At 32.6% G+C, this 18,355-nt stretch overlaps 1 protein-coding gene across 3 annotated transcripts; it reads left to right on the top strand.

The window, feature by feature from the left end:
- Positions 1 to 1,575: 1,575 nt before the first annotated feature.
- LOC116025267 (BAG-associated GRAM protein 1-like) lies at positions 1,576 to 16,908 on the top strand. Of its 3 annotated transcripts, none has more exons than XM_031266436.1 (18): positions 1,576 to 1,961; positions 4,269 to 4,319; positions 4,470 to 4,567; positions 5,883 to 5,958; positions 6,869 to 6,997; positions 7,558 to 7,604; positions 8,450 to 8,573; positions 8,703 to 8,819; positions 9,865 to 9,894; positions 10,207 to 10,306; positions 11,705 to 11,811; positions 12,816 to 12,950; positions 13,038 to 13,142; positions 13,798 to 13,944; positions 14,067 to 14,120; positions 14,938 to 15,001; positions 15,855 to 15,916; positions 16,603 to 16,908. In XM_031266436.1, exons 1-18 carry the CDS (start codon positions 1,767 to 1,769, stop codon positions 16,735 to 16,737), a joined length of 1,776 nt encoding a protein of 591 aa, XP_031122296.1. In that variant the 5' UTR covers positions 1,576 to 1,766; the 3' UTR covers positions 16,738 to 16,908. The 3 variants fall into 3 exon arrangements, with proteins under 3 accessions (XP_031122296.1, XP_031122297.1, XP_031122298.1); XM_031266437.1 differs by having other exon boundaries at positions 1,847 to 1,961; positions 4,250 to 4,319; XM_031266438.1 differs by lacking the exon at positions 1,576 to 1,961 and adding an exon at positions 3,412 to 3,514.
- Positions 16,909 to 18,355: the final 1,447 nt, after the last annotated feature.

Raw genomic sequence — 18,355 nt, 5'->3', positions numbered from 1 at the left:
TGTGTACTTGTAAATAAATTGAAAGCACATAATTTATTAACTATAGACACATAATATGTTAATTGTATGCACATAATATAATATTGTGTGCTTTCAATTTATTTACAAGCACATAATATATTAATTGTATTCACATAATCTGAATGTCATTTTAGACGATGACCATCGTCCATAATACAAAATGGACCCCGACTATAATTTTCCCACAACTTGCAAAGCATGCATGTCATTGGATAACTACTCAATAATTCTTTGTAACTTGTAAAATATATTAAGTAACTGAACTTTTTGCCAATCATATTCAACATTCAATAATTTACTCTACCAAATAACCATATGTTCTTGTAGTACTTTGTTGATTAAAGAGTCACAAGGCGTACGTGCACACTGGATAGTAGTTGCGCACGAATTTTCTTCGTCATCCAAAAAATTTTGGCATCATGACTGCCGAATGTATGGTATTGGTGGAACGTTCACACATTTCATTGATCACTTATATAGCACCATGTGCAAAGAAGTAATCAATTCATTCCAAAATAAAAAAAAAAAAAAAGTATCCATTTGGTTAGGACGAATTTAAATTATTTTTCAACAAATTCTTATTAAAGTCTTGAACTCTGATGTTTGGATGGTGATGAAAGTATTAAACTATAATAGAGGGTAAGGTAGGAAAAATAAAAACAATACTAAAATCGAAATAATATGAACCATTCATTTTAATAAACAATTAGATCAACATTTTTTAGCTCTTGTTATAGGCCTTAATTTTATTGGTTCTTATTAGATTAGTAGATTTGACTCCGATCATGAGCGGCTTATAAATATTTTTGGTTTAAGCTAATCAACTATGTGTACATATTTACAAGTAGTGGTTGAATGTTTCCATTGTCACTAAAAGTTGAACAAATAGTAGTCGTAGATATATGCATGTAATATTCTAAGTGCAGTGCTTTGTCACTAATTTTATGGGTGTCTAAACTTCGGTTAAAAATTGATTAACTGACCAAATTGAAGAAATTTGGTTAATCATTTTTAATTAATAAAATTCAGTTCAGTTAATGGTTAAGGAATGTATAGAATTTCAGTTAACGGTTAATTCGGTTCGAAACTATCGCTTAACTGAATTAATCGAAATTTTAAATAAATAAATATATAAATGGACAAAAACTTGTATGAGGCTGTTTCACGAATCTCTATCCGTAAGACGAGTCGGATGTTTAATTAATGACGCTTGAAATTTGGATTAGTTGCTACTTTCCTGATGTTGTAAATTGTGCTTTTATAATTGTTGTGCTTATGAATCTATTATGGTAGGTATTGATATAATGAGTAATGATATTTTATATTTATAATTTTAACAATTTTAAAATTTAAATAAAAATTTTGGTTAATCGGTTAACAAAAAAATTTGATTGAATTTATTTAGCAATAGAAATTTCGGCTCAGTTAATGGTGAGAGATTTGGAAATTTCGGTTAACTCATTTAGTTAAATGCACACCCTTAACTAATTTGTCTAATCTTAGGCTAAAATTGTGATTAAACATTTCTGCGGTTAAGTTTCTAGAACTTCTGTTTCAGATTTCCTACTTTCCCAATTCCCAGTCTCCTTTTCTCTCACATTAAAGTAACTGTTTGTATGCGGATCATATCATCTTCGTGGAATTAAAAATTAAGAATGTGGAGACTGTTACCTTTCCATTTCTGTAACTGATTCGACGATTCCGTACGTAGTGTGCGGTGGTTACATTGGATTGGATTGAAGAAGATGATTCCGGAGACAGCGTTGCTGGAATGCCTGTTTCCGTCGTGGTGGGAGGTGCAGGTCACCGCCGCCGCCGCGGCCTTCGTCATCTTCGCCTACTGGTTCTTCTTCTTTGATGGAGACGCCAATGTCTGTGATCGCGTCGCTTCCGCCGACTGTTCCGGTGTCGCTGCCGGAGTTCTTGATGAAGATGACAAGGTCACATTTTCCTTTAGGCCTTGCGTGTTTTGAATTCGGTTTATTTTAATTGCTGCGGAAATTTTAGTTTACCTATAATTAGGTTGTTTTTTTTTGCGACAATTTCTGTTGTTTCGGACATTTAAGCAATATGGAGACATACATGAGATTTTTCTGTAATTAAATGATTAATTAATGTTTGCTTGACGGCTGAATGGTGAATTGATCCCAATCGTTTAACTGCTTGATCAACCATTACCTTGGCCGTGTGGAACTGTGAGGAGGTTTGAGGGAGCAGGGAAGAGTGGCAAGAGTAATTTGTTTTGGAATAAATTGAAAGAAAGTGACTTTCTGATGCGATGATGGTGACAGGGATAAAAAGTTGAGGGCTTTGCTTTGTCACTACTCAACATTTATGATGAAGCTCATTTTATGTTGAAGATAACTGAATGCAAGAGTGAATAGGATTTCTTTCTTAAGTTTTTTTTTTTAGTAAATAATGATGATTTTGCCTTCCCAAAATTCCTTTTCCTTGGTCTTATGGTAGATTACTGATGGGTTGCCAGTATTACTATTTAAAAAAAAAAAATTAAATAGGAATGTCACTCACCAATTTGGTACATTGACTTGGATAATATTCACATATATTACTAGGACTAGGAAGCACACATTTAACAATTAAATTGTTTCCAAACACATAATATTTATTATTTAATTAGTTCAGTTGTGATCTACTTTTGGTTCGAGTGTGAGAACTATTATTATGCTTAATACTTGGTACACTCAATGAGCATTGCCTTGGATTTTTTTTAATTTTGATAGGTAGTGACCGATAAGCCTTTTATTTGGTTTAGGGATTATTGTTGGTGATATTTATTCTTCTTGTACTAATTGTTAGTTTCTTTTTCCCACATTTATCATGCTGGGAAATTGGTTGCCTCTAGGGTAGCCTTGATGGATGCTTCCTTGGAGGGTCATTGTACTTGTTTGGGTTCCCTTTTCTTTTTCTTCTTCTATTTGCTGCTCTTGACTTGTTTATATGATATTAATTATGCTCCTGTTGGCTGAAAGAAATTTGGAAGTCAAAACATGTAAATGTTTATTAGATAGTACTACGTAGTTTGATTTCTGAGCTCCTTAGACTACTTGGTGATTAATATTAATAATTAATACTAATAATATGTTTTATGAAGTAGTCTCTATTTCTAGTGCATCATGTTCTTAGGCTTCTAAATCAATTATGTAAGCATGTTATTATGGTCTGAATTCAATAAACTTCCATGGTGGATGTGCAAATAGAGTTTAAAAATCAATAGATCTCTTCTTCTTCTTCTTTTTTTTTGTTTTGTTTTGTTTTGTTTTGTTTTTTTTTTTTGTTTTTTTTTTTTGTTTTTTGTTTTTTGTTTTTTTTTTTTTTTGTTTTTTTGGGTGAAAAAGTTGAAACCCTTATTGGAGTTATTGGAGGATCACAGCCTTTCCCAAAATTTGAAATTCTTGATGAATGGGAGGAAACAACAAAATAGAGTCATGACTCATGATTTCATCTTGCAAAGAGCATGAAGTCTGGAAATTAGGTAAAGAGACTAATATTTTGCTTGTCTGTAACTAATTATTACTTGAACTACATCCAGATGACACTGATGTGTAGCATTTCAAATATGGGTAGTTCGGTGACATGGACTATAAAGAAAAATTGAGTGGGCATTTTTAAACAATTTGAAATTCTTGATGAATGGGGGAGAACAGCAAACAAGGGTCAGATATTTTATTTTGCAAAAACATGTAGTCTTGAAATTAGGTAATGAAATTGTAATATTGTGTACGTCTTTGAGTGATTGTTGCTTGAACTAAATGACTAAATCTAAATTACACTGATGTGCGGCATTTCAAATCTTGATGAAAAAGGTGACATGACTAGAAAAAGAATGTTGTTTAGTGATGGGTGTTTTTAAGGAGTTAGGTATAGTCAAGAATGAAGTTGATATCAGAGATATTTTACCTGATTCCCAGAGGCAATATCTTTCCCGGGAAGTTATTAATTGTTAGATATAGATCATTTTTTAATACAAATTATTAGTTCATTTACTGCAAATGATTTATTATTTGTGTAGTTTGTTATCTCTATCTTATTGATTACACTTAGAACTCCACTTTTCAGTTTGAATTTTTTGTATAGTGAAGTGATAATTCTATATTTACATACTTGCTAAGATTCAAATGATTCCTCATACAGGTCTGTATTAATTTGCTATCTGATAAGTATGCAAATTTCATTTCCAATATGTAATTTTCCCCTGGTTGACATGCAGTTTTGCACTTATTTTGTAGATCGGCCAGTTAAAAGGTGATTATCAAACAAATTCTCCATACATAATCAAGGTACCTTTCGCATTTTGCAAACAATATATTGCCTTTATCATGAAAGTGATGCATTAATCATGAGTTCTAATTTGCATGTAATAACCATTTTCTGTAATTCCTTAATTGAATACTGTTAAAATTGTTGTCTTTTGTGTGTGTGTTTAAAAGGTGGAACTGCTAGCTGCTAAGAATCTCATTGCTGCTAATCTGAATGGCACATCAGATCCATATGCAATTGTCACCTGTGGGACACAAAAGCGGTTCAGGTTGAATCTTTAATGTCCACATCTCAATTTTCACAGAATGGTGTACGAGTTGTTCTAGAATCAACTTTACTTAGTAGATCTCTTTAGCTCTTAACTGCTTTAACCCAAATTTCTTTTTTCTTTATAATGGTGAATATTGAGGGTGTGAATAATCTAAATACGAGGTGTATTACAAGGAACATAATTAGTTTTGGGCCTTTTGGCTGCCTTTAGAAGGATGTACCAACCCCTTGAGGTGCTGATAGCCTGATATATTGTCTGTAAATTCAATATATGTGCTATTTTTCACCCAAACACAACGAATATAATGTGTTTGGATCCATCCATTTTACTTAGGGGGTGACAAATGGGTGCCCATTTATTACCCACATATGTCTTGTTTAAATGGGTTCACCTTCAACCATTTATGACTCATTTAAAACCACTTAGCATTTTTACTTTTCTCTTTTCTCCTTTTTTTTTCCTAAAAAATTAGTGGTTTCCTGGCCACCAGCATTGTGACCATTGTGGTCAGCCAAGGCCAGCTGTGGGCTGTGGCATTGGCCATTAACTATAATAGTGGAAATTGAAAAGGATAGTGGACTTGGTAGAGATGAGTTCTTAATGTATTAATGGGTTGATATAGAGTTTATAGACCCATTTAACTCAATAATTAAATTAATTAAATGGATTAGTGAACTGACTTATTAGTTATTACATGACCCATCTAGGACCAACCCAAAACCTAGCTTATATACCCATTAAGACCTCTAATATCTGGTCTGACATAGTGGTAGAAGTAACATACTGAAACTTGCTACCAGAATGAGTGTGTGCTTTTATTGCTGCAGCACCCATGAATATCAGAGGAAAAATGGGATTGTAATCCATGTAATATCTAATCATAACTCCCCACATACGCAGTGAAAAAAAAACTTTTAAAACTGTAATTGGTACTTGATTGGAAAGCCCACCTAAAGCATTTGCCACTTAGCAGTGCAGAATATGGTTTAAGAGAACAAATAATTAAAATAATCAAAGAATCTTTGTTTGAACAGACACTTTTCCCAAAAAAAAAAAAAAAAAAAAACAAGAAAGAACTTCTGTAACAGATAATCATTCATTGTTTGGAAAGACCACCTAAAGCATTTGCAACTTAGCAGTGTTGAATATAGTTTAAGAAAATAAATAATTGAAAGTATCAAGGAAGCTGCACCTAAAGCATTCAGCCAGTCACCTACTTGTCATTCATCTATGTGTATCTTTACGGCTGCAAAAACTTTAGTTGTGCATTTGTATATGAATATTTTATATTTTGCTCTTGTAACTGGTACAGTTCAATGGTTCCTGGTTCAAGAAATCCAATGTGGGGAGAGGAGTTCAACTTTTCTGTTGATGAACTTCCTGTTGAGGTACTCTTGACAGTTTTTGGAAGGACTTGTAATTTGCTAAGAATAAAGACTAATTCCTATGCTTATGAAATTTCATCTGATGCCAGAGCTTGCATCATTATTCAATGCTTGATATATTGCTTCCTTATACTGATTTGATTCACTGAGCGAAGAATATGAGCATGTAAGATAGCCTAGCAATATGTGGTCATTGTGCTTGTTCTGCAGGAAGGATGTGGTATAGGGAATGAGTTTTAGGAAAAGCATAAAGTAAACAAACCCTGTTAGCGTTTGAACATTTATTGAAGGATTAACTTCGATGCTGTAAAATCAAGGTGATAATCCAAATAATTTGGTCACTTTGCTTTATGGGTTTTACTGAAACATTTGTCAAGTGGGAGTGAAATGAGCCAAATGTTTGTTGAAGTTTGGACTTACGAATGAGGTTACCCACTGAATCTCATTTTCATTGTTCTTGATTAGAGCTCCTTAATATATATGATGCTAAGATAACTGGCATAGGAACTTCACTACCATTGAAGGTCAACTAAATTATAAATATTATCGTGACAATAAGTCAATAATTGATGGTATGCTAAAGAGTTTGATAAGGATTTACTTTCTATTTTGATTTACTGTTTCCAGGTTATGTTATGGCTTGTGAAATCATTTTTCTGGAGGTTTACTGTGGGGTTCTGACATCTAAACTTGTGTGCTTGATATAGGTCTCCTGGAAATATTTGCAAATTTGTTTTTCCTCTTATGGGCCAGAAGAACATTGTTTTTGTTCTAGTTTATTGAACTTGAGGCATAGAAAAACTGATTTAATTAATTAATTAATTAATTTATTTATTTATTTATTTATTTTTGCAATACATCTTTAGTCTTGTTAGTTTCTGTTGCACTAATTCTTTACCCAATTGCATGGCAGATTAATGTTACAATATATGATTGGGATATTATTTGGAAGAGTGCAGTTCTTGGTTCAGTGACTGTTCCAGTTGAAAATGAAGGTCAGACTGGAGCTTTATGGTATTCGTTGGATAGCCCATCAGGACAGGTAAATGCTATTTATTCATAATTCTAATTTGGATTCAGATTGAGGTTCTTGGCAGAAATGCTTGAAGTCCTTGAGGCTTCTGCAGTAATGCTTGAAATCCTGCTGTTTCAAAAATTGCACTCACTTAGGCCCAGAGCTTTGTGTTTACTCCATTTCATGGTAGAAAAATTCTAAGAAATTTGTTCCCATAATACCCTTTGTTGTCTCAATTATTATTCCAACATTATGAATTGTTTTAAGTTTTCAATTCTGAATCCAAGTCTCCAGTAGCGAACGATGCATGCATACACACACATGTACATATATATTGTAATTATTATGCATTTTATATGTCCAAATTTAGAAGACAATGTTTTTCTTTCCAAGGAGAAAATAGAAAATTATAATTTTGTATGCATCTAGGAGTTGAGTGTAATTTCTAGTGTAGGTCCTAAAAAGGAAGCCCACATAAAGTTGTCAAAAAGAAACTCATGTTGTCTCAATCAAATTTTCACTTTGGAATTTTTGACATGCCAAGATTTTCTGGTGGTAGTAATTGAATTGTCTTATCTGTTTTTCAGGTTTGTCTTCATATTAAAACTTTTAGGTTGAATACGAATTCTCCCAGGTAGATCTTTCCTTTAGTTTTTTTTTTTTTTTTTTACTTTTCTTTTTGCTTTATTCCCTTTATATATATTAGGATGACTTCTCTTTGCGGTTTGTGGGCCCAGACTAAGTATTTTATACATAATGTCATTATGAGTTGGTCGACTTGTTTTTAATGATGGTCTCTGATGGACTTGTGCTAGGTACTTTTCTGGAACAGGATAGGGAATGCGTGCTTATCTGCCTTTGCAATAGATGAATTATTTTGAAAATTTTTTATTTGTTTTTCACTTGTAATGGCTATTTCATTTTGCAAAGTCATTCTCCTCAATGCCCCATTATGGTTTCTTTCTCTTTACTCTCCACACATTTATTCATTTGTTTGACAGTAGCCATCAAGTTTCTCCTTGCATGAATGCTCATTTTTTTGAACATTGGTAATTTTGTTCTAAAATCTATTATAATGAATGCTGTTAATAATTGAGTTGGGTGATTTGTATTGTTAAGTTATTAAGTGCTTGGAGTAGGAGATGATTTGGCATGTTTAGTCACAGTTTCTTTTTCTTTTTTTCTTTTCAGTTAATTTTGACAATAATCCTTATAGTGGGAGTCTGCAAGATATTCCCATAATTCCATAAATAGGGAGAATTCTGAAAATATAAAGAAGTGATTAAGAAGCAAGCTATTCTATTTTCTCCTCTTTTTTCTTCCTTATTTATTGATTGATTTATTTATTTATTATTCTATGTGTGTGGTGATCACCTGGTTAGGTTTCTGTACTTTTTCAAGTTGACACATCCTCAAGGTAAATCATCTTAAGGTGCACTTTAATGTTTATGAACTGGTGGGTAATGAGTTCCATTTTAGGCGTTTGAATGGCATTGCCGGTGCTAGTACTCGAAGGAGGGTTACTTTGGAAAAACAAGGACCTACAGTAGTGCACCAGAAGGCTGGACCGCTGCAAACAATATTTGAACTCCCTGCTGATGAAGTAAATATTTTTTATGGGCTTCTTCTAATTTGTGTGTGCATGTGCATGTAATTCAGTTCTGAGGGAGATGAATACAAACTGGGAATCTTATTCAGTGAAGTTGCTCATTTAATTGGTGGGTTATTTCAGGTTGCTGACCATAGTTTTTCATGTGCACTCGAGAGGTCATTTTTGTATCATGGGCGGATGTATGTCTCAACATGGCATATCTGCTTCCATTCTAATGTGTTCTCAAAGCACATGAAGGTTTGCTTCCTTTTTTAAAGCATTATGGTGCCATCCTAGAGGACTTTAAAAGCATGTATTGGGGGAATTTGAGATATGCTAACATTTCAGTGGCCTTGTTTGGCAAAATTTAATCCAGATGTCCTAAATGAGGTGTATGCATTACAGGAAGTAACTGCCATTTTGGATGGTTATGAGTGACCCAAAAAAGTAGATGAATAAATTGATGAAATCCATATAAGTTTCTTCCTTTTGATTGTCTTGGCATTGCATTCCTTCAGTGGAAGTGCATCTGTTGAAACATTTTACTTTTTTTGTGTTAAGATTTGCTGGCTCTTTCCTATTTTTCCTCCCCTCTTCTAGTTGATTAATCTTTTGTGGGAGAAGTAAAACTGAGGAATATTTGATCTCTTTTTGACTTTTGTAAAATAGCATTACCATGTGTAAGAATACAGATCTTCTTTTAATTAGATATTTGGTCCATAATTATGTTATAGTTTTCTGCCAGCCAAGTGCTAACACCATCTCTCATCACAAAACTTCAAGTTGTATCAATAACAATAGATGGCTGGTAGCATAAATTATCCATGTGGATAATATCCCATCTAAGCCTTTCCGTACCGGCTGAACAGAAGTTTTGGCTTGAAGTGATCTCTTTTGAAATTTCTAGATTCTCTTACAATATTCGTTGTTCCCATTACTACTATATTGTTGTTTTCCTGGTGTAATTCTGAACATTTTTTGGGACTTCTAGTGAAGATTCTTTTTCAAGTTGAGTGTGTTTTCTGTAGCTGTTAAAGAATACAAAGCAAAGAATAGGAAACCAAAGAAAGATAGGTATATGATGAGCTTAGAACTCCTTGTGTGTACATGTACATACCAAGTTGTAGAATTGCAACATAAGAAGTCTTCCTATTTTTCCTACCCCAATCTTCATGGAAGCTTATTGTCTATTTAGATCTTTATGGTCGTGCATAGTTTTTCATCAGTTACCATGGTGGCTTGGTGCCAGAGTGAGGTTTCAATATGCTAAGATGGCCGTTTTATCTGATCTTTGTGTTTTCAGGTAATCGTTCCTTTTGGAGATATTGATGAGGTATGCAGATCCTTTCATGCTGCTGATGATCTTGCACTTCGAATGCTATGACTTTTTCTGTTAGAATGGCTTATGTATTGTTAGAACTATTATGTTAGTTAGAATGTTAGTTGTGTTATAGAGTGTTAGTTGAATAGTTGGAGTACGAATGGTAGATGAAGAAGTGGGTATTAACCTTTGCAGTGTGTGTATAAATAGGGTAATATGTACAGAGAGTTGGGGCAGTGAACAGGAAACCTACGCAATATCTTGTTTTCTCACTTTTGAACATGTATATTATTGAATTTGATCAGATTGTTATTTGCTTTCTAGATTAGGAGGAGCCAACATGCATTCATCAACCCTTCCATCACAATAATTCTTCGTGTGGGTGCAGGGGGCCATGGTGTGCCACCTTTAGGGAATCCTGATGGTAAGTAGTTCAAGTTACAAAAAATATATTCTTTAGTGCTTGGCTTTATGTGAATCCAGTAGGGCCTTGTGGGTAAATAGGGACACAATTTGCAATTATTCCACATACCCTTCCTTTAAATTGCTTTTTTGTACAAGCAGATGAATAAAATTCAAACTTTAAAAGTAATCTTAGTTTCAAAAATCTGTTGTACAAGTTGGATTAGAAATTGGAAAAATGTGAACATATTATTCAAATAAGGGGCTGTGAGTACATCTCACATTAAGACCTTTGAGGGTTACATGCCTTCTGCATGCTTTTAAGTTTGAAAGTTAGCATAGCATTTGAGATACCTTAAAGAAACTCTTTTGTGTCTCACTCACAACTTTACAACTTGTTTGGTTCAATGGAATTGAAATTTTTTGGAGTTTTAATTCCTTCAAATGTGAGTTCTCATGTTTTGTTGGTAGGAAAAATTTTCCTTGGAGTTTCAACTCCTTAAATTTGAGGAATTGGAATTCCATTGGCTTCTTTTGGAATTTTAAATTCCTCATTACTTGAGAAGAAAAAGTGACAATATTAACAATATTAATGGGCCAATATTACCATCACATACATTTATAATGTAGTGGCATTTGAGTCTTTATGCTAATTATTCCCAATGATTTCTTCCCCACCAATCAAACAATGGAATATAAAGTGTGCACTAATTCATTTCCATGGAATTTAAATTCCATTCCTCATTCTTTTCCGTGAACCAGAATGGGTTGTTATGGATCAATGATTATTTTTTGTCAAAGGTCTGGGGCCTATGCATTTTTGTGCCTTAGCTCTGCAGATGAGGAGGTGAAGGAAATACTCTTCTTCCCAGTTAATCCCCTTCATTGATGGTCACATTTCTTATATAGACAATACCACTAGAGCAGCCACCTACCCTAGTTTCTCCAAAGAAGATAAATCATTTACCATCACTCCCCCAGCATCCCAGAAATAGGAAGTTACTATAATTATGCTGTTCTGCTCTGAACTCTCAGTATAATTGAGCTTAAGTGCTTTACAGAAAAATACTTGAGCTTTTTATTTCTTTAGCCAAAGTGTTGAGAGAGAAAAAACATTTATATTCAACTTGTTGAAATTGAGGGTTTGAAAGGCTTGGCAGGTGACAAATAGCCCACCTGCAAGATAGGTGGAAGCACAATATATGTCAGAAACCAAAGAAAGAGTATAGAAAGAATATATTATAATAAAGGATTACAATAGATTGTATCTTTGTGATTTCTACATTTTTGTTTGTAGATATTAGTTGCTTGTTTCCTCTTTACTATGCTCCTGATGCCAATGCCGTGTACAAGCTGAAGTTTTGAGTTTATAAAATTGCAAAGATGACTATATATGAGTCAATTGTTCTGTCTATTTCAGGCAGAGTCAGGTATAAATTTGCTTCCTTTTGGAACAGAAACCATGCATTCAGAGGTTTGCTACGTGCAGCAAAGAACTATCATGCAATGTTAGAAGCTGAGAAGAAGGTGAAGTTTTTCTGGTTTTAGTTATTCATGTCTTTTTTATTATATCTATGTCTCTAATTTTAACTTAATTACTTTGGAAAACTTGTATCCAGTTATAATATTTCCTTTATTGGGAGCTGCTGAGCTCATTTAACAACTTGATGCAAAGCTGAAAACCAAACACAAAGCTTAATCATATGTTATGGACTATCATCACAGGCTAAAAAGAACCAATAAATGAAGAACAGAACTGGGTTTTCCTGAGGTGCCAAAACTCCCTAGTCCCTTTGCTGGGATGAAAATCTGCTTGTCTTCTATTGAAACTGGTTCCCCATTTTTATAGGGTAGAATACAACTTATAGAATGACTTAAATCCAACTAATAAGCTAAATTATCTGCTGAAATCTTCTAACTTACCAAACAATGAAATAATATATAAAGTAAGTTGTTGAGAGAATTCTTTAAGAGAAACTGAGCTTTTTTTTTTTTTTTTGGGTAAATCTGAGCTATTCTTTTTAATTACATACAAACAGCATCAGATTACATATCAATATATAGGCAAACAAAAAGCATTGGGAAGGGACAAAATAGAGGAATAGTCTGCCCAAGAAAACTACTCCACTCCTCAAAGCCTTAATTACAAGAGTAAATAAGGCTGCAGAGGAGGCTGCCCAAGATAGATATTTCCAACATAAGTCAATAATTTTTCAAAAACGAATCTCTTCCAACTGAGAAGCTTTCCAAATAACTGCAGTTTTCCAATCTAAGAAGACAATTATTCTCAACACATCAAAGTGGATGGTTGGTGATATAGACTCTAATGTACTACAAGTCATCTAATAATGTAACCAATCAAGGCATGTAAGCTGAGCTTTATACTGCAATATGAATCTGATGTTGCATGCAGATTTAGATCATGCATGTTGCTGTATATTTTTTTTTATCTTTGTAGTTTAATCTAATGCTCAGTGGTTTTGGCCCTTAGACCTGTGCCAAACTGTAATCTTTTGTTCCTTTTGACATAGGAGAGGGAACAGTCAATGCTACGTGCAAATAGCAGCTCTTTTAAAGCTAGTAATATTAGTCCACAGGAAAGTGTGCCCAAGGTGGAGAAGTTCCTTCCATTCATCAAAGAGGAAGTTCTTTCTGGCATATATAATGTATGCAGTAGCTCTAAACTCCATTTCTTTGTTACTTTGATTGATTACTTTTGTATGTATTACAAAATTTTCTTAAACATATTTCAGGATGTTTTCCCATGCACTGCTGAGCAATTCTCTGAATTACTGCTAGGCAGTGGTTCAAATTTCATGCGCGAGTACCGTGCATTACGAAAGGACACCAACCTCGCAGTATGTTCTGAGATTTTTCTGATAAATTGTATTTGAATCTCTGGATTCCTAGATTCAGATTTCTAGTCATTTATGCTTCCTATGCATCCTGCGCAAGCTAGCAATGTACCATCTTTTGTTTAGCCAGGAAGTAAAGATGGATTGGCAGTGGTTTAACTAATTCTATGTGTGGCTTGGGACTTGTTCCGTGATAAGATTGGAAAGTACAGGAAAGAACTAATTTTTCGGACTTGTGCTGGAGAATGCAAGATATACCCTGAGTGCCAAATTTTGCTTATTTATCTGTTTGTTAGTGTTTCTTAAATGCATTTCGTGAGATGATTAGCCTGAACTAGCATAGAAGGTTAGTTCTGTAGAAAGCCTGGCCTGGCTAGCTTAATTATATTGCTTGAGCTTGTCATATGCTTGGTGGTGGCAATTACTAGTCTCAATTCACTGTCAAAAGCTGTTATCTTACACCCAGTATATATGCTTGGTGGAACAAACATAATTGGTTTTAATTTCTGGAAAAGACTGCTAATGCCTTTTATGTTTTGCTGTCTGGAAGAAGGTTATTAACAAACTAACCTGATGTGTTTTATCTAAGTCATAATTTGCAGTTGTAGAAGCATGTACAGAGAACTGATATTTTCTTCATTTCTTGTATGTTTCTTAGATGGGTCAGTGGCACTCTGCAGAAGAGTATGATGGTCAAGTCAGGGAAAATACATTCAGATCTCTTTGCAATAGCCCAATGTGCCCACCAGATACAGCAATGACGGAATATCAACATGCTGTTCTGTCACCAGATAAAAAATTACTGGTATCGTTATCATTACATCATCATGTCATTTTTTTTTTGTCTAATCAGTAGTAATTCTATTGCTTTAATAAATAATTTTTCATTCATTTCTTTCCCTTGACATTTTGTCACTGGTTTATTAGGTGTTTGAGACTGTACAACAGGCACATGATGTACCATTTGGATCGTGTTTCGAGGTATGCTAGTCTTATGGTCATCTTGCTATGTGTTCATATTATGTTCTTGGTTTTGTGTATATTGTTCAAAATTACATCCAGTTTTTGTGTTATGCTATGTTTATTTGCTAGGATATCCTTGCAATCTGGTATTTTGATATTAGTATGTGAACCCTATTGTTTAATTGGTGCGTCTACCACTCTACCCTCATCTTGTAAATATTGTAAATTTATGTTAGGGAGTTTACATATAAATAGGATTACTATATAATACCTAAACATGTCAACAAACTATTCTGTTTCTCCCTATATTTATTTTATTAGACCTATGATGTTTTTCCCTTTACCTTAGTGGATTCATGAAAATGCATCCTCAGTTCTGTTGTCCTGCTAACTTTCCTCCTTTTAATGTATACAGTATAAATTATTTGGACATTGATGGAAAACGTTATTCTTAAGCTGTTCCCATTATATTAGTGGATATACTAACATAGATGCCTTATTGTGTTGACGTAATTTCATATTCCTTGAAGTGCCCATAAGTTCACCATAAAGATTGTTGGAGAAAAATGTGATTGAATGTTTTTGTTGTCCATCCCTTTTGTCGGCAATAGAGATAAAATTTATTGTTGTCTGCAACAAAAATATTTTTCTAATTAGTATCGGATTTCTAAAGAGATGGATTATTCAACAATTTTCTTTTCAATTTCTGATTCCCCATCATGGCTTATTGTCAGTATTCGTTTTAACTTTTTACTCCATAGATATTCTATAACTACTTGTGTGTTACACTGTTACCATGCTTATACAACTTTATCACTTCTTTTTACTTCATCAGGTTCATTGTAGATGGTCTTTGGAAACTAATTCTGAATCCTCCTGCTCTATGGATATAAAAGTTGGTAAGTTGCTCCAATTCATTCATTGTCAAAATTCTTTTTTCTACATTCTATAATTTATCACATCTTAACTTAAAACTTCTGTCTTCTAATTTTGCTTCAACACATCTTAGTAGTAATTGAACCCATCTTTCTTGATCCATTTGGTGGATTCATCAATATTGGCAACCAAGTTGTTTTCTGCATATAATTGTACTTGGTTTAAGTTGACAAAACTTGAGATTGTTATTGAGAATATGTGCATTGATGTGGAAATGAAGTAATTTCTGACCGTTAAGAGTCCCACATTGAAAATAAGAAACATATGGGTATATAAGGCCATGAGTCAGACTTGCTAATTGATTGGATTTTGTCTTTTATTGTGGTTTGGCACATGTTCATTATAGCCCAATTGAGAGACATTGGCCTAGCATCCCGTTGTCTGTGGAGCATGATGTGTAAATTTACTACCATGAAACTGAAAATATTTCTTGAAACGGGCCATGCTTGAGTTTGATTTGGAAGTTATGTTCATTGTGGACTATTTTTCTTTCTATGAGAGCTTTGAATTTATTGTTATTGCATTTTAACAATAATAGGCTCTTGTGACCAAGAGCTTTAGAAATTCTTCAAACCAAATGTGATGCCTGTCAAACCGTCAATGTTTTTGCCCCAACTGCTCCGTGAAAGTCTTTCCATTGACCTTATTTGATGGTCCATTTTGTTGACATCTTTGATCTATTCTTACATATTCCAATTTCCAACATTATTTACTGATGCGCCTTCAACATATTCCATTAATACATTGAGATGCACACAATTTTTTTAATGGAATTAGTACTCTTTTATAATAATCTTCTAGTGCGTATGTTATCAGGTGCACATTTTAAGAAATGGTGTATAATGCAGTCTAAAATCAAAGCGGGTGCTGTAAATGAGGTATCTCTTGCCTTTAGAATGTTGCAATTCTATATCTGAAGAGTTATATATTAATAGTAAAACTTTTGTTGAAGAACACAGGTACAATATGTAGGCAGTCTAATTGTTCACATAGGGAGATGCTCATGATTTCATGTGTTACATATAAGCTGGTAAATGGCTATTAGTTGATAGTTGTTAGCTGATTGGGTTAGAAGGTATAACTAGTTGATAACATTAGCTGATTGTAGAAAAGTGTTTGGTAAATTAGTCGTTAACTGATAGTTGTTTGGTATAATTTCTTTTAATTAAGCTAATTAAAAAAGTTGCTTTGAGAAGCTTTTTTTTTTATTTTATTTTAAGAAAACAATCATTTTATATCATCTTCAAAACAATATTCAATACATGGGCCCTAAAGTGACCCTTCCTCAAAACTGGGCATGAAGCCTTACGGGCATTGAGCAGCTTTTTTAATTTTAGCATTTTGGAGTTACAAAAAGCTGATAGCCAAGTACTTATATTGATTTTTTAACCAAATGAAACAGTTAATAGTGGTCAAATAGGTTAAAGTTGGCTGATAAGTTAACTATTTTACCAAACAGGGCCATATATATCTAGTGAAGTAATAATAGAATATAAAGAGTTATTCTTCATTTTTGTTGCTCTCTATGCTTGCGATCTCTACTCACTCTTCTATAATTGTCCAGTATAAGAAAGAGATGGAGCTAATGCTAGACGTGGCTCGTTCATACCTTAAGTCTAAGCTTCCTGCTAGTGAGAGTAGAAAGTTTGCTTCCTCGCCATCACTTACCAGTGACATCAGACAGGTATCCAGTACTTAGAGATTCAGCCAAAAGGTTATTATATTTTTTGTTTCATTAAGTTTGTAGCTTTATAAGTTTGTGATAATTTAGCAATATAAGTTTGTAGCTGTAGGTCACCAACTCACGATGATGTATTCTGGGCTGATTAATGTTATAAAACTAATACAATTTCAATTTTCAGTGATTTTAGACATTATATTTAAAATATTTTTAGATATGTTTAGTTTGAATAGACTAAATATAATTTTTTCGTTTAATTAATATATATAAAATTTTACATTTGATATTCAAACCAAATTTATATTCAAATATAACAGGATTAAAAATATATTTGAATTAATAATTTATTAAATTTACCTAAAATTTAGTTTAGATAATATTGATATTTTTTTGAGTTAATATTTAATTTTATTTTAGTGTATATTCATTTGAGTGGGATGCGTATATAAATTACTTGGTAGTCTAATATATGTGAAATTTCAATATTCAGTATTTGAACCAAACTTATATTAAAGATTATAACATAACTGAAAATATCGAACGAATGATCTATTGAGTTCAATCAAAATATAAAACTTAGTTAAAATTCAAGTTTAAATTGTGATATTGTGAATCATGTCTAAGTAAATGCAAATAGAAAAGATAGGAATAGTTATAAATAAATAAGATAATAATAAATGTAATCATAGTAATAGTCTAATAGATAAATATGTAAGTAGATAATAGTGAGAATGTGATTGTAGATTTGTAGTGATATATAGCCAAATATATAATGGAGATTTAGTTTTTCATTTATGAAAGAGAAAAACAATATTATCCAATTTTTTTAGATAAAAACTATGCTAGTAAATATATTTTTTTATTTTTTAATTTTAGTTAGTAAATAGGTCCTAGGAGTTGCATGTTCAGGCATGTTTTCCCTCTTAGTGCTAGTTGCATGAGGATAGACAAAGTACTAAAGGATCCCTATCTTGTAATCCGTAGTTACTAACTTAATAACCTGACCAACTTGATTGGTTACCCCTTAATAACAAGTTTGAATGGGTTATTAGTTGTTCATAGATTTTTTTTTTTTTTAAAGAGACTAAATTATATATATTCTTTCAATTTCAAATGTTTATTTAGAGTTTTTTTTTTAGAAATAAATAATCTAATTGCATTTCTGAAAAGTTCGAAAACTTATATGACTCCTAAGTCCTAGTTAAATTTTTAGTAAAATCTACAGCATTCTTTAGTTGAAATGAGCATGTGGTAAAAATAAAATAAAATAGGTTAAATATGTGGGGAATATTTTTTAAGAAAAAATTACATTTTTTTTATCGTGAAGTTATTATAAAATAATAATAATAGACCGGATTTATGTGTTATAAGTGTTGCCCCTTTTTATCCTTAAAATTATAAATAAAGTGATTTTTTTTAGCTCTCTGTTAACAAATTTATCAAAATTACTATTACTCTTAGGAAATCCTAATTGATCATCTATTAATGAAATTTCAAATTTTATTTCTCCTTATTTTTCAAACGACACTCTATCATTGGCTTTCATTATACTTATTTTTAAGTTTTCTATTAATGTAATGGAAATGTATACATGTTTTTTTATAAAAAATAATAATACCAAATATATTAATCAAAG

This window comes from Ipomoea triloba, chromosome 7, assembly GCF_003576645.1.
Source record: "Ipomoea triloba cultivar NCNSP0323 chromosome 7, ASM357664v1".
NCBI classification, from domain to species: domain Eukaryota; kingdom Viridiplantae; phylum Streptophyta; class Magnoliopsida; order Solanales; family Convolvulaceae; genus Ipomoea; species Ipomoea triloba.
Note: the sequence above shows the minus strand (reverse complement) of the source record. Positions and strands in the feature narration are given on the sequence as shown.